Raw genomic sequence first — 20,938 nt, 5'->3', positions numbered from 1 at the left:
CAAATAGAGATGGAGTCGAGAATTTCATATCTCATTTCTATACTTCTACGTCTCTTGTATTAAAAAAATTAAACTCTCCTTTGGCTACTTAGCTATATGCAATTAAGAGAGTTATAATTTGTATATTGTACCCTCACTTCACAACATTGATCTTCTTTACTATTATAATTCCTTGTCTAAAACCATTCAAATGAATTTATCTTTAATTATTTTTTCTCATATATATATATATATATATATATATATATATATATATATATATATATATATATATATATATATATATATATATATATATATATAATAGAGGATTTTGATATGCTGAACATTATCCGTGAGCATCACTGTGATATATATATATATTTTAAATTTAAAATCTAAAATTTATAATTTAAAATTTAGGATTTAATATTTAATATTTATGTTAACGAAAGTAAAAATAAATAAAATAATAAATTTTTATACTTAGTGTTCATGAATGATGCTCAGTATAATATTCTTCTATAATATAATGGAACAAAGTGTAGTAGTGTCATTCCATTCCTTTCCCTTCTTTATTCTTTTCTTTAGCAAAAGCAAAAGGTATAAATCACCACCTAATTAGTCCCATACAATCAATTTCATGATCATCTGTGAAGAAGTAATTAGGAAATTGTAGTTGATCGCTACAAGGGAAAATATTATCTCAACTTCATCGATATTCAACCCTTGTCTATTTTAATAAATTTATCTTAAAGTAACTAACTTAATCATGTCCTAAAAATATTCTCTTCTCCCACTCCACTTCATAAGAAGCTTTGGTTCATTAAAACACACATTGAATTAGACTAAAGAATGATACTTTTCATCCAATATAAAATTGATATTTTTTTAAGTACTAATTAAAAAGGTTTTTATTTTAAATTTTTTATCCTTAAATAGTTTCTTTGACGAAGGAAAGCTGTATTACAATAGTAAAATTATTATCATATAATTTTAAGATTATATATTCAAATTATAAAAATAATCTTTTATAACATATAAAATAAACTAAGACTAAATTTAATATAATTTAATTTTTTCTTAGGATCCATATTCTCTTTTGTCTTTAAATAGTTTGTTTGATGTTGTTTGAGTTCTATCATACTCTCTAATTTCATTAAGGTGGATAAGAATGAAAAAGAAATTAAATTACCCTAAAATATATTTAAATTCACCGAAATTATCCGTTACATAAGTCGGCCTGCATCATCTCTTCCGTCGACACGTTGCCAGGCGTGTTAGACCAACGGTCACGATGGATTCTCCCGTTGCGTGGTCGGCCCCGCCCCCTCCACCTGTCCGCCGCTGCCTACTTTTTCCTTTCCCATTTTATCCTTATTCCAATGCTACGTGACAACCAAATGTACCCGAATCCTCCACCCTCCACTTCACACTGGTCCCATCATCTCCAACAATAAAAAGTCGTGTAAGAAAAATGAGTAACTAAAATTCGGGTAGGTGAAATATCGGTCGACACACAAACCCCATAAATAGAAAACAAACAAAGAAACAAGATTGGATCTTCTGCAGGGATAATTTTACGAAGCCATTTTGTTTGGACTTATTCGACGTTGGATGATTCCGATGCCGCCGTCTTGTAACTCGTGTTCGTGAAAAAGTGAATGGATGGTTCGATCGTAATTAAAATTATGCAATTCTTGGAGAGGATCGATCCCTCCGCGGAATCTCATTTGATGGTGTAATCCCTTTATAAATTCGTTCTTGTGCGCCTCCTTCTCGATTTCCTTTGCGTTAATGGCAGAAATCAAGAGGCGGAATCCACTGGAGTTCTTCGATTAGAATTGGCACAAGGGAAAAGGTTCGAGCTTTTCTGCTGCTGGAGTTTGTTTTGTTTGGCTTTCTGTTTGTTTCGAGAGGGATTTGGAGTGATGTCGTCGTCGTCTTCGGTTTCGGCGACGGTCCGGGTGGAGAAGGCGACAAGCGACCTTCTTATGGGGCCTGACTGGACTTTGAACATGGATATTTGTGATTCCGTCAATTCCGACCACTGGTGAGTGTGATTGTACAAGTTTCGGTGCTCGTTAGAGCTTCCTTTTTTTTTATCTGCTTGTGGAGATGGAAATTTGCTACATCCATCTTTCCCCCCTGCTGAATCTCATTTTGTTGCATCGATTCTGATTTTGGACTGAGTTTTGAGGTTTGGGGCTCATGCATATCCTTTTTAGACTTGATCTTTGGTGTTGATGCTTTTAATTGTTGCTCTCATCGAAGCGTGTTTCGGCGTGGATATATTGGATGGCTAGGGTTTGAGCTTTATTGTTAGATAGTCGGCAATCTTTGCAATATTGTTGCCTTTGTTGGGAGGGACTGATAGAAGCAGATATCTCTCAAAGATTTAAGTGTACCTAGGAGATGCTTTTCCTCATGAAATTGATGCCTTTGAGTGTGGTGGCGAAAATTACAATATTTTATTGACAATTTAAAAGCTAATGTTCATCAGTACGTTGACTGCTTTTGAATTGGTGGTCCTGCGTAAATGTTTTCTGAAGCTACTGTAATAAAGTACTGCAATAATTATAGTTGCCCACCTTTGATTTATCTCCAATTAACTTGTTAACCATTACTTGAAGCTGTTGAAACGCTTGATAAGGATGGGAAAGTGCTAGTCCCTCCATGTGTGAACTTAACTAGGAACAAACTGTGATCTTGATTGTGACTTGACAACGATTATTATTTTTTAGCGTCAAGCATATGTCCCCCCTCCCAAATTTCCAAAAGTTCTAGCCTTCCTGTTTCAGGGATTAATTGTGGTAGGCAGATGTTATCTGGCTGTAGATTATTGTTGATCTGATCCATTGAATCATTATTGTCTTTTTGTTAGGTTATCCTTCTCATTTATTGTTCATCATCATATTCTTCTGTCATAAGGTTACTATTTCTTTGGTACTGTTCTTGTTGGTATAACTTTTTGTCACAGAAGAATCTAATTGCTTTTCACTTTTGGTTAGCGTATTTTATTTCTTAACACACTAAGGCTGTGGAGGCATGTCAAAGTTCTTTGTAGAAATTTTCTGACATATCCCGATTGAAATGACTGGTTTTTGTTAATCATGCCAAAACCTTTGACTTTGTCTTTATTTCTTCTTATTTTCTCTAATCAAAGCTCAGATCAAGCTGTAAGAAATCTAGAAGATTGTAGGTTATCTTCCTTTAAGAAAAACATATTCTCTCTGTTAAAGTTTCGATGTTTATTGTGATCAAAATATGGAGTTTTAAAGGTTGTGATCAAAATAAGGAGTTTAAAAGGTTTCCCACCATTTGTTCACCTTAGAAGATTACTCGTTCTGATCCCAATATCCATTCCTTGGTCTAGTTTCATTTAGGCAATCAAGGCATGAAAAGATAGAACTAAGAGCAAGAAAATCTATGAGTTTGACGACATAGCTCATTTCGTAAGAATTTGCAAGGCCCTGTGTTAAAATGATAGCAGAATAGTGAATAAAATAAGCTGAGAAGAATTTACATTTCTTTGCTTGAGCAAATGATTGACTACTAGTAGTGTAACATGGAACATGATGGCATGTTGCATTTACCAATATACTGGTTTCTGTTCAATGATAAAAGACATTAAGTTTAAGCGATAAAAAGTACGACAGGAACAGATGACTAAAAATGTTGAAGAAAATTGTTCCTGGTGTTTGTTTAGTATGATCATATAATCACAACGAAAATCCAAGGTGCTGTTGTGTGATTGAATGCAACTAATAAGTTGATATCTGGAACGGTATGAATAGTAGCTTGAACAGAAAATTATGTTGAGCATCTTGTTGTATTTAAAAAGGTCTTACTGAATTCTCACACCGAGAGATCTTTCAAATAATTGATTCTGTAAAAAAAAAAAAAAGTTTCTGTTGTTTAGCTGTCCAAGAGAAGTTATGTTGCAGTTCTTTTGGGGTGTGAATCAGTGTCAAACCAAAATCAAAAATGCACATCAGTGAGTGTGCTTTGGTCTTGCTTTTGAATAGTTCACTTGTCTCAGATATCTATCACAAACTCTTGATATGAGTTTTCCTTTTGTCCACAAGTAAATGAAAAAGCCAACACAGTGAAGAACAGATCATGCCAAGAGGAATAATGGAGTTATCTAAACAATGATGTGAACCAAAACAGAGTAGAAGAAGATTAATATATGAAGTTATTTTTTCTGCTATGTAAAGAGAATGATGAGTTTGATATAAGAGAATACAATAAGCTTTATATATCTGGGAGTGGGTGGGAGTGCCTAGGGCAATTATTGAAGACATGATCTTCTTGTTTGACAACAAATGTTCCTTTGATACTAGAGTCAGTATGCAGGGAACTTCAGGAAGTAATTTGATATTTATGAAATATTTTGCTTGTATTTTCTACACCTTTCTCTCGTGCTCTAGCTTAATGATAATTGTGTTTTCTTAACTTCAGTGTATACATTTTCATGTCAGAAATTCTAGCTTCTTGATTGAATTATGTATCAAGAATCTTTTTATTTTTTGTCTCCTACTAATAGGTCAGCAATTTTTTTGTTGTATTAAGGACATTCCAAACCTATGAATTTCTTCTCGGTATAACATAGACGTTTACAATGCCAACTTTCTGCTTTTTGATTTTTTTTTAAAAATATGCTTGCAAAAGTTAACACCAAGTTCTGAAACAGGCAAGCAAAAGATGTAGTCAAAGCTTTGAAGAAGCGCCTGCAACACAAAAATCCTCAAATTCAATTTTTATCCTTGACGGTAAGTGCAAGTTTCAATGCTAATGAGTTTCTTAATTGAGAAGATGAAGCATGTTGTTTCCATTATTCAGATTTCCATGTCATTATTTATTTTTCTGTTTGATAGTTAATGAAAAATAAATTTTATTCTTAACTATCTGAAAGAAAATCTTTGATGTTCACCATTAGTAAACCTATCTGATGCAGGTGATTTGGTTACTCCAGATATAAAATATTTTGGATCCTTGAAGTATATTTTATGTGGCTGAAATTTCTTTTGGAATAGTCATGGGTAATATATGATTTTAACTTGCCTGAAATATTTAATGCGGATTTTTTTTCCTTTGCAGCTATTAGAGACAATGATAAAGAATTGTGGTGACTATGTACATTTTCAGGTTGTTGAACGTGAAATTCCTCAAGAGATGGTCAAAATTGTTAGGAAGAAGGTTAGTTAAATGCTTCTTTTACACTAAGATCCATGATAGTTGATGCAAAATGGTTGAGACTAACACGACTTTATGATGCTGATATTTCTAAAGAGAATTGTATATGTATGTAAGATGTATTTTATCAGTATGTTTTATATTATCCTACATAAGCATTTCTATGTATTATGTCATATAGGTTGGTTATTTGTAAAGAACAATGCTACATCTTGGTACTAATTGTAGATAAAATAACAATTTCCCACCCAAAGATATAATCATCCTTCTAGAAGTAGCTAATTGTGTATCCTTGTATGCTATGTTGGACTCTAATATAATTATCCAACAAAGGTATAGATCTAAATGTTCGACACGTCATCATCATCATCATCGTCGTCATCATCATAAAGTATATGGACCTAGATGTTTAATTCATACTTTGCACATGGTCAATAGGAATGTCTGAGTTCAAGTGTTGGATAACCAACACAAGTACACAAAGGTAGATAAGGAGTCTGACTATCAGAGCATGTAAGCTAAGGGATCATATTTTCACAATCACATTGCATGCTACTTGAGGTATGAGTAAGCAATATGTATTTTGTCGCACACCGAACACTGTGCAAGGTTATTTCATATTTTTATTATTAGTATCTATATCTTATAAACCACTTTAGTTATGATAAATACAATTTTGTTAGTTTCCTTATACTCTCACATCCTGTTAATTGAGCCAATTAGTCTAACTATATATATGTTATCTGTCATTCTTGAGCATTAAACTATTCTTTTTGTTATTATATCATTTAATAAGTTACACCAAATTGCTCTTCAGTAGCAAGACTTATAGGGATATTTTCTGTGAGACGTTGATATCGAGGCATGTGAAACCTATTATTAGAATTAAACATGATTTATCACTTCTGCTTAGTTTATGGAGATTTATCACTCAATTCCTTACGATGCTCAGTCATTTCTGATCATCCTTTTGTTTAACCATCAGACTGATATGCAAGTGAGGGACAAAATTTTGGCACTGTTGGATTCATGGCAAGAAGCATTTGGGGGGGCTGGTGGAAAGTATCCTCAATTTTACTGGGCCTATACTGACTTAAAGGTATGCATCCTTGTTACTCACTTTGCCCAATAATGTTCAGTTTCATTTATTTTTCTTCTATTACGTACCTAGAATTTTGTATAGCTATTCTTAATATGCACTGTTTGCCTATGTGGCTCGGAATACATAGAATGTATCAGTGATGAAGCAGCATACACGGTAGTTTATTGTTTTTCGTTGGATGCAATACATGTTGATTCATCTTAGGAAAATGATTTTAGAGAAAAAGTGATTTTCCCATGCATAAGTATTTTATATTTGTCTTTCTTGGAAATTTGCATTTAAGACATTACTGATATACTATACTAGAACAATGAAGAACATAAATAAACTGGTGTTTGTACTAGTTTTCCGTTGCATTTTCTTGTCTTGTCTGGTAATTCATAATTGTACTATATCAAAGCAGTATGTTTAATCATGCTTAATTAACCTCCACAGAGATCTGGAGTGCACTTTCCTGAACGCTCTCCTGATTCAACTTTAATATTTACTCCTGTGCATTCGACATCTGGAATCAGACAGCCTCCAGTAGGTTATGGTATGCCCAGCAATTCTGTTTTAAGACTTGAAGAAGCTATGGCGTCTGAGATGGCAAATCTTAGGTAGCACTTTCTTGCAATGCAATGAAGCTTCTTGTAGTATTTTACTTCCTGATTCGATGATGTAGCACACAGAAAACCATTTTTTTTTTGTTTTACCAATTTGGTGTCATTGATCATCCAATTGATTGTCCTTGTGAAAGCAAAGAAAGGAAATTATTTTTCTCTATATCCGACCGAACAAGGGAAAATAATAATTTTCTCTATAAAAGATTTCCTCAGAAAATATTTTACTTATGTAAATTATTTTCCATACAACAAATGAACCTTTAAGAGTTAAAAAAAAAAAGAAGTATAAGTTTGGAGGTTTACATGCCAATTTTTAAAATTTTCCCTTGCATCCTTTGGTTGTTTTTATGTGCTCTTTTTTAGCTCTGGTATAGGTTCTAAAGTTCATCATAAAGCTATCTGTCGTTTTTCCTCTCTTTTTTTATTATTTTTAAAATTATCTAATTTATGCCCTTATTTATCTTGATTCAGCTTATCAGATTTGGCCAGCATGCGTAGTGTGATGGATCTGTTAAATGAGATGCTGAAAGCTGTGAACCCAAGCGATCGTTCTGTATGGATTTTGCTACCGTTTTTATCCTTGCATATATCTTGTAGATTACATTACCGATATGGTTATTTATCTTGAACGCTTAGATACTGTTGATGATTCTTATCTGTGCATTATATAGGCTGTTAAAGATGAAGTGATTGTGGACCTTGTTGACCAGTGCCGTTCCAACCAAAAGAAGCTAATGGAATCACTTAATTTGATCCGGTAATTTATATTGTTCGCCAATCTAACTTTGCAATTATATTAAGTAAACTTATGTTAGTCAATGCTAAACTTTTCTAGGCCCTAATTCTGTTTGATCCATCATTTGGTTTAATCTTCTTTAGTCGATGCTTACTGACTTTTCGAATTTAATAACAAACACCATGAAAAAGCCAACACGAAGGAAATTGCCCAATTCATAAGTTCGTGCTAGATTTGAAGGTTGGTTCGAGCTAGATTTGAACACACAATGATGCTCCATAACATGAGGGATTCAATAGCCACATTCAAGTGGGGTTCCGTTAAGGAACTTGCGAGCAATGACCTATAGCCATGGAGTCAGCTTCTCTGGATAATGACTTTGATCATTCTTCCTTATTCTGTAACTTCTTGGCATTGTTAATCCTCATCGTCTGTGGCATGACTACACATCATCTTCCGACAATTCTGTAACCTTGCTTTTGCTGATTACACTTTTTCGTCCAAAGGAAACTAACTAAACTGAGCTCGGCCACGGTGACAGGGACGAGGAGCTGTTAGGTCAAGGCCTTGAATTAAATGACGACTTGCAAAATGTACTTGCAAAGAATGATGCTATAGCCTCTGGTTCGCCTCTGCCAGCTGATACATCTGAGCTGATCACACAGGATCACTCCGTTGCTCCTCAACCTACAGAAACCGAACTCTCTGAATCTCTTCCAAGTCCAAGGACTCCAATTGTGCCTCAGCCTTCAAGTCGGTACAATGATGAAGAAGAAGATGAGGATGATGATTTTGCTCAGTTAGCTCGCAGGTAAGTTCCTGACAGCTAACCTACCATATTATAGAAAAAAAACGATCTGTAGTTAAAGGCTAATTTGCACTTGTGCAGGAACTCCAAAGTCAAGCCGCTAAGTTCTGATGGCAACTTCGTTGCAACTAACAATCATTCGGGCTCTCCAAACCGAACTGATGTGACAAATTCCGGCATAGCAGGAAGCATAGAGGCATCATCACCTTCTTCAGCAAGTAACACACTAGCACTTCCTGATCCTCCTGCCCCAGTTAACACTTTCACCAAAGAAGACGACATTATCAACCTGTTGAGCATTACCTTGCCAAGCTCATCACCACCCCACACTCCTTTAACACCACCCGTAACATCTGACCAAAATGTATCGTCACCCCCGATTCCCCCAGCGCCTCGAGTCAACCCCGCAACTCCACTGTCCAATGCTGTGAACCAAGCATATCCTGAAAACAATTTCATTGCTCCATGGGCCCAAACACAAATACGTCCTACATGGTCTCATCCCCAACCTCAGTTTGAGCAGTTCTCGTACTCGTCCAGCTACCCACCGCCACCATGGGCTACTGCTCCTGTCGATCGCAATGCTGATGCTGATGCCAATCCATTTGGATCAACTACCTTTCAGTATCCTGCACCTGTCAATAGTAGTGCTGCTACATATCCTTCAATCCAGGTTCCAAAGCCTTCACTGCAGTATTCTTTTGGCTCTGGAGTTAATAATGTTCCGTCGACAACGGCATGGGGAAATACAAGCCATGGTCAGACGGGGCCGCCCGCTGCTAAACCTTATGTTTATACAAATAGGTTGTTTGATGAACTAGACTTGAGAAACACCAGCACAGGTCGAAAGACAAGCACCCCAACTTCTGGTTTATCTGGCACACCAGGTCAAGGCATGATCAGTGGGGGAAAATAAACAACATTTCTACTCTGTTATTTATCGAACTGGGAAGTTCATGTGCAAACTCAACTAGGTTTGTGTTAGTGAGATCCATTCTGCTGTTCTTATTGGATTGCATTTCGAGTGATGTTCACTCGACTAAACCTTTAAAGGAGAAACATGAATGTATATAAGCAGTTGCTTACATTGGCTTTTACGGTTAAATAATTAACTACTCATGTCATCCTACAACGATCTTTGTGAGATCGTCCAAGGATGAGAACTAAGGATATTTTGTGTTTGTATTCGAGAAGAGATACTTCTTTATGAAACTTCGCTCATGGCTTCGAAGAGTCTATATCTAGGATGCTTTGTCATTGCAATTCCATTAGGTTAATTTGTTAGATACGCGATTAGTTTTTACTTAGATCTTCAAAAGCAATTGGTTATTCAAAAGTGGCTTTGGATTTCTTTTCAGTAAAAAGTGAAATTTATTACCAGCGGCCCCATACAATGAGGAGGATATTGTCTCGGCTTTGTTAAGATTCGATCTTTGTCCACTTTAGCAATTCTGTTCCGTTGTAACTAATTCAACTATGTCCTAGAAGCGACTTTTGACTTCTCGAACTATCTTATTAGAGTAAGAAGATGTTTAATAGATTATTTTGAATCTAAAAAGTTTAAGGTACTTGGGGGCAAAGCTTGAACACCTAGATTATTACAAAAAATTGATGAAAAACTATCACTTCCAATGAGATTTGTGATAGATTGAGAAGACCGATAATTATTTTTGCAACCATAAACACTCAAATAATACTTAGTTTCAAGTATTATTGAAACTTTAACTAGTAACCCACCCATTAACCAATCAATAAATTTTGATTGACATCCATAATTTTGGAAAAAACCCTAATATTGATCCTAAGTCTAGATAAAAAAGATGGAGAGTTGTGTTAAATTATCAGTATATATCAAACGCTATCAAACTATTGTCATTGTATCCATAATTTTGAAATATTTAGTCAATCAAATATAAGTGTTTGGTTGACTAAATTATTTAGTCAACCAAATATATATTTTCAAGTGCACTAGTCGGAAGGTAGGAAGTAGGATAAAATGACTTCATTTTTAAAACCCACACTAATATATAGGCCGACATAATTTTTAATTTATAAATTTTTTTACTTTATTTCACATTTGAATAATAGATGTCAAATGTTAAGTTACTTCTCTTGAAATTGGCCACATATCAATGGTAAGCATCCTTATTTGTGTGATAGAGCACACTTGAGTATGTGTTGTATGATGATATCAATATGGCTAGAATCGACTTGTTGATTATTGATCTTGTCAACACATTTAAGAGTCACACGAAGGAGGCACGCGACAATCAGATCTCAACTTATGGATGGTTGAGTCAGGCAGACAACCCCTACGCATGAAAGCCCTAATAGATCATTGATCAAGAGATTATTATCGAACTTACTAGTGCAATTTCTTTCCTCCTCTTTCTTATTTCTTCTAATAAAGAAACCCTAAAATCATGGTGTCTTAAGAACTCCCATGCCATGCCATCCATCTACGACTCACTTTCATGGAAGACAGTAGAACTGAAACAATCGCTTTCATGGAATCCACACTCCATCCACACAAGACATTTGCTCAAACAAAACGAAAACAAACTCATAAACAATATGCAGATCATCGAGTTAGGGCTATATATAATTGAATAAATCAAACATTGATGACCAAGTTTAGTATTTAATTTAATAAAAATTTATTTATATTCGTTCAATCTCAATTAATGAATAAATTTAAACAAGATAAATTTGAACATATTATATATGATTAGCTCATTAATATATATTCATGTTCAAATATAAACAAGTTTGTGAACTATATATTTATTAACAAAACTCTTATCAAACTTAAAAAAAAACAAATACACTTATAATATTAAGCTCATTAACTAATCAAACAAGTTTAAAAATATAAAAATTTTAAATAATTAAATAAACTCTTAATTTAAGTGGATTAATTGTTCAGAGAGAAAGACATGAATCCGTTTTCCATGGGAATGAGTATTTAAGTAGGCAACTTAAGAAGTTACTATACCATGCATGACATAGTAGCTCGATCGAGATCTCGAGAAAAGCACGTGATCCAGGAACCCTAGACTAGATCCCACTTTAGTCAACGCCATAATCACGTGCACATGCAACCTCAATTAGGGTTCAAGAATTCACCATCCCCATGCTCTTTCTTCCCTCTTTCCCATGAACTCAAAATGGATCATGTTATCTCCGAGGCATAGCTGAGTTAGTTACGACGCAGCAGACTTACAGAAGAAGACAAGAATTTGAATCCTGACGAAGCCAGACAATACCCTCCTGCATCGTGATCAACTGCAGTTTCTAAATTTACCTTCTCACAGATGGTCATGAGGCCGACCGTGTGAGACCGCTAAAGTGACGGATTCCACCTTTTGCAGAAGAAATGGATCATGTTCAGCTACATGCCCACCAAATTCGAGGGTTTTCAATAATTTTCAGCTCTTGAAACAGTACAATTCATCAAAAAAAAAAAAAGAGAAAAAAATTGAAGAAGAAGCATCATGGAACATGCGTGCATGTTCTTCATGCATGATCTTATCGTTTGTAGCTTAATTAATCCATAAAGATAATTAATTAATTACCCGAAGAACGATATGTTTTCGTTTGTGATCGAGCTGTAATCCGTGGAGCTGGAAGCGGCGGCGTACATGGAGGAGGAGGAGGAGGAGGCTGCGGCTCTCGCCGGCCACGGCGGCGGCGGCGGCGGGAGCGCGGCGACAGAGATCATCATCCCGCAGGAGGCCGCGAGCAGGGCGGCGGCGGCGGAGGAGGAGGAGGAGGGAGGTGCGGAGAGGACGGCGGCTGCTGCTCCGGCGGCGGTGCCTGTTTGTCTGTACTTGCACTTGAGGATCTCCCCTCTCACCGCCGTCAGCTCGGCTTCTAGGGCTTGCACCTGCTGCTGCAGGGAGGAGATGATCCCCATGCAGCCGTAGACCGGATCCCTCAGCCTGATGTTCGCCTCGTAGACGAGGCTGTTCGTCGCGTCGGCTCTCTGGCTCTCTGGCACCTCCTGCATGCAGACAATCGCCGGAAAGAAAACAGAAAACCCATCAGCATGATCTCCCTCATACGCATGCAACGACGACGACGGCGGCGGCGCCGCCTCCTCACCATCAACATCTTGGAGACGTTGCTCGCGCCGAAGACCTTGTGGACCGACGCGAACTTCTGCGGCTCGTGAGGGGAGAAGTACGGCGAGAAGGGGCACTCCTGCGCGCACCGCCGCCGCAGGAGCTTGCAGGCCGCGCACGGCGTTATCCGGTTCAGGGCTCCGGCCGGCTCGAGCTGCTGCCGGCGCGCCATGCTGTCGGCGGCGACATGATCGGTTTCCCTCTTGATCTTCTTGCCTACCTCATCGAGCCTTTCCCTGCGCGTATTATATTCCTAGCTAGGGTTAGGCGTTTCGGTGCAGATCGAGCATGAGGTGGTTTAGGGTTTGCAAGGGTTCGATTGGCTTACCGTGGTGTGGACATTCAGGCATGCTCGTGACCTGCAACAAAGAAGAGAAGAAGAAGAAGAAGAAGAAGAGAGAGGGTAGAGATTGGAGAGAAGAAGAAGGGGTGGGATTTGAAGGAAGAAGAAAGGAGTGTTTAGAAGGCAAAGGAGTGCTTAAAAGGCAAGTAATTAGGAGAAAGTGGACCTGATAGGTTCATATCCTAAACAATCAATACAATACAAGACAAAGGAGAAAAAAAAAGAAGAGCAAAAATCTTCAAAAGGTGCTTCTTTTTGATTAATCATCAAGATAGAATTGTATTTTTTTATTATCCAATTATTCATCCCTGTAGCATAACAATTAATAGAGTCGGTCCTTATTATATAAGGATTATGAGTGAAATTATAAATTTTAGACTATGACACAGTAGCATATTTAATTTTTAGAGCTTAATAAATTATGATTTTCAATAAATAAGAGTTCCAAGATAAAAAAAATTTTATACAAAATAATGTTCTCCAAGTAACTAAAGTTCCAAGACAAAAAAGAATAATTTTTCTTATTTAAAATGATAACAATACTCTAAATAATATTTAGAACATACAAAAAAAAAAAGTTAAGATTTTTTGAATTGTCACTACAAATTTCATTGAAATACTTTTTTTCTTCTTCGTAGTGAAGAAGCTCCAAATTGGATGAAGATTGTGTGGAACTGTAGAAGCGGTTGTGACCTGTAGAAGCGGTTATGACCTGTAGAAGCGGCGTGTGGAACTATAGAAGCGGTTGCGGCCTGTGGGGGCAATTCGCGATAGATATCTACAACCTGTGGAATGAACAGAAAAAGGATCTGGTAACAAGATCCAACTCTTGTCGAGTGCTTGTGCTTGACAGAATGAACAGAAAAAGGATTGACGATTAGGGCTAAAAAACTAGTTGACCGTTCAATTTTTTTTGGATGAACAGATGGACAAAGAATTATAGAGTTGATCACTCAATTTTTTTTTGGACCCGATCAAAAAATACTTTTAATATTATTTGAAAGATGATAATTAAAAGTTAAAAATATGAAATTTAATCCAAAAATTAGGACCCTACCAATTTATGGGCCCTAGGCAGTCGCCCTGATTGCCCTGGCCCAGGGCCGGCCCTGACAATTATTAATTCATAGCTGCTATATAATATATAAGATGTTATTTATTATAACAATTATAGTATTATAGCAAGTATGATTCATAGCTACTATAACATATGCATAAGTGAGATGCTGTTCTACTCATGGTCAATACTAATCAACATCATACTATTGCAGTTATGAATTTTAATTGTTATATGTTGTAGCAATTACTATGACATATGTATAGGATCCTATTCAAGTTAAGTTAATATTGATCAATATATAGCATGTTATAGCAGTTATAAATCATAATTGTTATAACTTCAATAAAAAGTTGGAATCCGTCATCCCAGCGGTCTCACATTGTCGGCCCCACAACCATTTGTGAGGAGGTAAATCGAGAAGCTGCAATTGGTCACGACGGAAGAGGACATTACCTCGATTTCGTGAAGATTTAATCTTTATCCACTTCAGTAATTCTACTCCGTCGTAAATTGTTATAAAGTGGTCAATAATATGTTATAATATCTGCACAAATAATTCAAAATTCATACATTTGGACCGAGTAAGGGTAATTTAGGTATCAAAAATGCAACAGGACAGCATTTGATTAATAAAAAAGGGATATATTTTTTTATGATTACAATAAAAAGGGGTGTACTTTTTATTTTGTCAAAAATATTTTAAAAAGAATTGCAAGGACAAAGCTAGCTAGCAAGTTTATTATATTTTTGGGGATCAGTTATTCTAACGCGAGCAGTTCATTCCTGAATAATTGAATAAAATATTAATTATAAATCCAAATTTAATTTAAAAATTATTATACATGTTTGAATTCGATTTAAATTCAATAATTTTAAATATGAATTAAATATTTTTAATTAAGCTGACTCTAAAAGCTCACAAATAAGAGCTCGATTCGTTTACACCCTTAGTTGTAGTAACTATGAATCATAGTTTACTACATGTGCACAAGTGATCCTTTTTATAAACAAAAAATGAAGTGAGGCATCTTATTTTTAATAATCCAGATATTTAATTCTTTGAATCGATTAATTTTGAAGATGACCGACTTGATTCTATAAAAATTTCTCATTATATTGATCATCAAGATAAATCCAAAAATATAAATATCTATTATTAATGAAAGAGAGGTGTCCTTTTGATTTTTTTTCTAAAAAAAATATTTAAAAAGAATTGCAAGGACAAAGCTAGCTAGCAAGTTTATTATAGTTTTGGGGATCAGTTCTTATAATATTGTGTGAATTGAAGTTATATTTAAAAAAAAATGTTTGGTTGATAGTGTTGCATGTGTGAGAGGGTTGGGAATGCCAGCTCTTTGTATAGTGACTTAACTTGTCAAGAGATCTTCAAACAAGGCATTAATTGTGTTTGCCAAGTTAGTCTCAAAATTATTCAGATTGCCTTCTAAGATTATTGGTGCACATATGAATGCTCATTATAGTCGTCAATTTGAATTGGGCTCGCTAGGTTGGTCCACCCCGCTAGGCAATTTAGAATGGTTGGGTTAAAATTTTATCAACTTATTTTAAGATGAATTCAGATGAGTTGATTCGCCTACATCTGCGACCCGCTACCCGCGACCCGTTACCCGCGACCCGCGTGGGTTGGCTCACGACGGACTTGGGTTGGTCTACGGATCGAGAAAATTTATTTATTTATTTTAAATTTTAAAATTAAAGTAGAAAACTTAATGAATTATAATTCAAGTTTAAAAATTTCAACTTGATTAGTTTAAACTGTAATCTCAATTTAAAATTTTTAAATTTTTTTTATTTTTAAGGCTCATGGGTTGACTTGTCTAACCCGCAATCCGTTGGATTGGGTTGGATTAGAGACTTCCCAATCTACCAAGTTGGTGGATCGATCTATCTCGCTCCATTTTTAATGGGTTGATCTATCCCATCATGCGTTTTATCCGCTTGACTGCTCTAATGCTCATATATATCTTGCAAGTTGTGTGATTTTATAAAGATAGATTTTGAGAAGTAATGTTTCACCAACTAATTGGTTCTTGAGTTGTTGTGTGATATTGATTGGTCATTCTTCCATTTTGGGTCTCTAGATATATATCAATCAGCATGACATCATATATATATATATATATATATATATATATATATATATATATATATATATTTCTTTTTTTATTTGATATTTTTTTTGTATATATTATTTTCATAGGTCATTAGGGTTTAGGGATGCGACCTTGATTCTGTAGTAGCATAAGCTCTACATAGTGTCGACCATGTCCACTCAAATTATACTTTTGTATACTTCCAAAAATAAACGAGCAGTAGTGGAGATATTAAACACAAACTTGAAGTATGGGGGGACTTGATCAGATGCATGATCAACAAAAGACCTACGAGAACAATGTGCTAACGGATGCAAATAGACTTGACCATAGGCCGGGTCCAAATCATACCGGCTTGCAACCGGGTCAACGGACTGGGTACCTTGTTGCCGGGTCGGTTATGGTTTTGGCCCAATAAAAATCACCAAATCGGCGGTTAACTATTAGTTCGGCCCGCTGGTTCATTTTTTTGTGACCGTCAATCGTTGGAATTGCTAGTTAATCGGCAGTTTTAGCCGTTGGGATAAAGGGTTTTTTTTGTATTTTTTCAATAGTTGAGATCATTTGACTATTTTTTGATTAATGGTTACGATTTAGTATCTGTTAATTTCCAAACTCTATAAATAGAGAACTCATTTCATTATTTTTATTCTCAATTCCTCGATCTCTACACGCTTTCGACTCCAATTCTATACGCTTTCGACTTTCAATTCCGACTACAATGAAAGGAAGCCGAGAAGGTTCATCATCTCGATCTTAGAGGGGCAAGCAAATAGTGAATCCAAATGAGGAGCTCAACATTCAATCCATCGATGACAAGACTGAGCAACTTCAGACACCCAAAACATAAGGAAGTATGATCAATACAATTAATTCTAAGGTTCGGGAAGCTCTTCCTTTAAAATCTTGTAGTTTTACTAAATATTTTGAGAATGTCACTCTTCCGCCAGGAGAATTGCGTGCAAAATATAAGCACTACAATGCTTCCTACCAATTTCAAGTCGATGGTGGCCATAGGTGGTTGAAATGACACATAGAGATGGTGCACCCGACGGAATATGGAATCGACCATTCTCAACTATAATTATTTAGATTTTCTAATAGTGGAAGTACTGATTCAGGTTTATTTATATATTTCGATAATAAATTAAGAGAATCATTAGTTGGATTTATTTTTTAGAACATCTTTCATTTAATTTTAGATTTAAATGCACCTTTGAAGATTTTTATAAAGAATATTTTAATTCATCTGCTAAATGTGTTCTTATAACTATATTTATAAAAATAATTAAAAATTAATTAAAGAATGTAGTAATTAAATAATAAATTTTTTTATGTTCTGATATTTAGAGTGATTATTGGCAAATACATTAGCATATACTAACTTGTCATTGGATTGATAACTCTTGTGATATCTAAAAAAGATTGTTAGTTTAAAGAATTTTTGATGAATCACATACTGCTCACAACATCTTACAATTATTATGTTTAATTTTAAAAGAATATAGATTAACTCATAAAGTATTTTCAATATCATTGGATAATGTTAATTCTAATACAACTATAGTATTGATAAATTAAAATTTACATGTCAATATATTATTGGTGATTTATTTTTTCATACTCATTGCATGCCATATTTTAAATTGATGTGTTCTAGATGAATTAAAAATTTTAAAAAATTATATTGTTATTTTCTATTTATGGTCACATCCATCTATAATGAAACAATGAAATAGATTTTATAAAAATAATGGCATGTGATATAAAAAATTTCCATGTGATATTCCAATACATTAGAATTTAACATATCAATTGTTACAAAAAATTAAAAGTTTTACAAGAAATATTAGTTTTGTATTATGACGCCTTAATTCCATTTAAAGATTCTCCTTTTCTTTTCTGATTCTAATAATATTGTATATAATATTAAAAATTATTTATATAAATTTATAAAGAATATAGTATAAAATATGGAATACAAATTAATATTTTTAAAACATAAAATACTAGTAGTAGTAATTTAAAACTTACAAAAACATAACTTTTACTAAAAGAATAGACGAAACATCCATAAGGATTCTCAATTTACACACAGAAACTTGAGAATTATTTTACAATTTATTTAAATTTTAATGAAGCAGATAGCGAAATGGATTTCGATATCTTAAAGTGGTGGTCATAAAAGGATCAAAGCTTTCCTCATTCTGTCCATGATCACCAAAAAAATTTTAACTTATCCATTTTCAATAGTTGTTGTAGAATAGACATTCAATATTAGTGGTAATATATTGGATGAACGACGATCAACTTTGTCTCTAGACTTATTGGAAGCCCAATTAATACTTTGATTGGACTAGAGTAAAAAAAATCTAAGAAATATAACTTTTAGATGACGAAGTCGAAGAATTTGATATCGAAGGAACAAATGCTATGGGAATGAAAAATGGAAGTGATCAATAATGCCACTTCTTAAGATAAAAGAGTAAAAAGGTAATAGAACCATGTAAACTTTGATTCCTCTATACCCTAAAGGGATACACAGAATACTAAATAAGTGTAAGTTCTTTTTTTTTATTTTGTAAATAATTTTTTATGAATTTATAATTTTAATTTAAAATTATTTAATATAATAATATTGAACCGTGATAAACCGTGGACCGTGAATCGACGGTTTTGAATCGTGAATTGGTGGTTCTGAGTCGTAAATCGTAATCATCTTGGATGGTTAAGATTAGACATGTGAGAAACTGTTGAATCGACAATTTCAAACCGTCGTCTCAACCGGAGTCGGGTCTAGATATGCAAAGCACTTTGATATCTTCCAAAAGGGTAAGCAAAGTCATCTTCCCTCCTATTTTGGGTACTAAATCCATATAATTTTCTTAAAGCTTCAAACACATGAAGCAATTAAGGCTAATACTCTTATTACAACACTTAATATTTGGTCATCTTAACTACAACAGTCTTAGTTTACTTAAGTAACAGATGATTTTTACGATATTACTCTACATTCAATTTCCCTTTTTCATATTATAATTAATTATAAGCAAAAATATAGTAATTATTTAATTATGAGCAATAATATAGTCATTAATTAGTTGCTAATAACTAATACTAAACAAAATGAATGGTTGGTGAATCACTATAGCCGTCAAGTTGGGTTTAAGTAGGAGCTGTCCTGGGCTGTAGCCCAGCCCTGTTAATATTATAATATTTATCATTGATAAATATTTTTGAAGAAGTTGGTGGCGCAGTTGGCTAGTGGTAAGTTTCATCTTTCCTTAGGCCCGAGTTCAAACCTCTCTCTCCCAATTCTTTGATAAAAATTACCTAATATAATTATTAAAAAAATATAAAACTTCAAGTTGGGCTATTTTAGATTTAATTTAAACTTAAAAAATTAGTTGGGCTATTTTGGGCTTAATCAATTTAAATTATACTTCAAACTAAATTTTTTAGCTATTTTTAATATTTTTTTAATTTTTAAAAAATTAGATACATACTTGTAGTCTATAATTTGGTTGGGTTGGAATTTAATGAATTTTTTTTTTGTTCATTGTATTTTGATGTTTAATTCATCTTTTTCATATCCCGCCAAGTCAGCACAGTCCCCGTCTACAGCTCTATGAATCACTATATATATATATGCATTATGGTAATTAAGACAAATTAAAGAAGTACATTAATGGGAGCTTTTTTCATAATATTTTTTTTCATGTTTTATTATTCAATGTTTTGCAAATTATCTCTCTTCAAAACAATCATCCAAAATCTTAGTATCATTAATAATTCCATATTAACTTGAATATTTGATTTAATAATTTTTTTAAAATAAGATTTTAGGGAATCAAATTTGTAGAGTAAGAATTGATGATTTGAGAGGCCAAAATATAATGTTATATATCAATGGAAATATCTTTTATCAAAATATATGTGTTCTTATTACAACCATATAAATTTATACCACATGACATTTATATCCTCTTTAAGACTAAAGTTATTTGTTAATGAAAACTATTCGAGATAAAAGTAAGATCCCTCCTCCCCACACTATGCAATCAAGGGTGGAGCCATGTGTTAATATACCCGTAGGGGCCCCACCCAATTGTTATTTTAATTTGTCAACTATTTACTTCATTATCCCTAAATTTTTAAGTCAAATTTCACTTATTAACCCAGGATCAAATTTTGCTATCAATCTTGTATATCAGCCTGAGGCCTTTTTAGTCCAAACAGGGTATAATTTCTGACTCGCCATTGGGTACCATATATGGTAGGGTCATTAGTGGATTTTGACAGAAAAAATATATATTTTAAATATATATTTTAAAAATTTTCTTAATAGGTATAATCTTAACTTTCTCTCTAATATTTTTATTTTATTTATCATTGTTTGCTTGTGTATTTGAACTCTCATATATTGGTAGGATATTCTCCTAATCTATCTCACTTATCATTAGAATAAACAACCAGATATGTTACATTTTTAATACCAAAAATAAATAATTAATCACATCTCTATATAAATAAATAATTCAATGATAAATTCTTAGAGGGCGCATATAAAATTTCAAAATTTTTAAAAAGTACATCGAGATTTCATATTTCTTAAAAGGCGCATCGATTTTTTTTACCTCTTTGAAAATTGCATCGTTGGACTCCTTGCAGCTTTAGAAACTTAGAAGACCTGAATGAGTCTAATCAGACCTATCTAGGTTGATAAGTGTTAGAACCGATGGAATCAAAATATCTATAAAATGATATGATATTGTCCACTTTGGGCCTAAGCCCTCATGGCTTTGTTTTTGGACTCTCCCCAAAAGGTCTCATACCAATGATATTTGCACCCTTGCAATCCAACAATC

At 34.0% G+C, this 20,938-nt stretch overlaps 2 protein-coding genes across 2 annotated transcripts; one reads left to right on the top strand and one right to left on the bottom strand.

The window, feature by feature from the left end:
• The first annotated feature begins 1,752 nt into the window (after window positions 1–1,752).
• LOC141827559 (TOM1-like protein 6) lies at window positions 1,753–9,641 on the top strand. The gene is made up of 9 exons (XM_074714831.1): window positions 1,753–2,032; window positions 4,676–4,754; window positions 5,083–5,181; window positions 6,164–6,277; window positions 6,716–6,879; window positions 7,357–7,438; window positions 7,557–7,642; window positions 8,163–8,432; window positions 8,511–9,641. The coding sequence occupies exons 1-9, from the start codon at window positions 1,911–1,913 to the stop codon at window positions 9,343–9,345; spliced, it is 1,851 nt and encodes a 616-aa protein (XP_074570932.1). The 5' UTR covers window positions 1,753–1,910; the 3' UTR covers window positions 9,346–9,641.
• A 2,359-nt stretch (window positions 9,642–12,000) lies between these two features.
• On the bottom strand, window positions 12,001–12,925 carry LOC141827764 (LOB domain-containing protein 15-like). The gene is made up of 3 exons (XM_074715083.1): window positions 12,882–12,925; window positions 12,534–12,789; window positions 12,001–12,432 (listed from the first exon to the last, which is right to left on the bottom strand). The coding sequence occupies exons 1-3, from the start codon at window positions 12,893–12,895 to the stop codon at window positions 12,001–12,003; spliced, it is 702 nt and encodes a 233-aa protein (XP_074571184.1). The 5' UTR covers window positions 12,896–12,925.
• Between the last annotated feature and the right edge of the window lie 8,013 nt (window positions 12,926–20,938).

This window comes from Curcuma longa, chromosome 4, assembly GCF_044706935.1.
Source record: "Curcuma longa cultivar G26 ecotype Majalengka, Jawa Barat chromosome 4, ITB_CL_G26_1.1, whole genome shotgun sequence".
In the NCBI taxonomy this organism is placed as follows: domain Eukaryota; kingdom Viridiplantae; phylum Streptophyta; class Magnoliopsida; order Zingiberales; family Zingiberaceae; genus Curcuma; species Curcuma longa.
Note: the sequence above shows the minus strand (reverse complement) of the source record. Positions and strands in the feature narration are given on the sequence as shown.

Coding starts and splice junctions, on each gene's coding strand:
- LOC141827559 (XM_074714831.1), top strand. CDS start 1,911: ATGTCGTCGTCGTCTTCGGTTTCGGCGACGGTCCGGGTGGAGAAGGCG. Junction 5,182..6,163: donor TCAAAATTGTTAGGAAGAAG/GTTAGTTAAATG, acceptor TTTAACCATCAG/ACTGATATGCAAGTGAGGGA. Junction 6,880..7,356: donor TCTGAGATGGCAAATCTTAG/GTAGCACTTTCT, acceptor ATCTTGATTCAG/CTTATCAGATTTGGCCAGCA.
- LOC141827764 (XM_074715083.1), bottom strand. Junction 12,433..12,533: donor ACGTCTCCAAGATGTTGATG/GTGAGGAGGCGG, acceptor GTCTGCATGCAG/GAGGTGCCAGAGAGCCAGAG.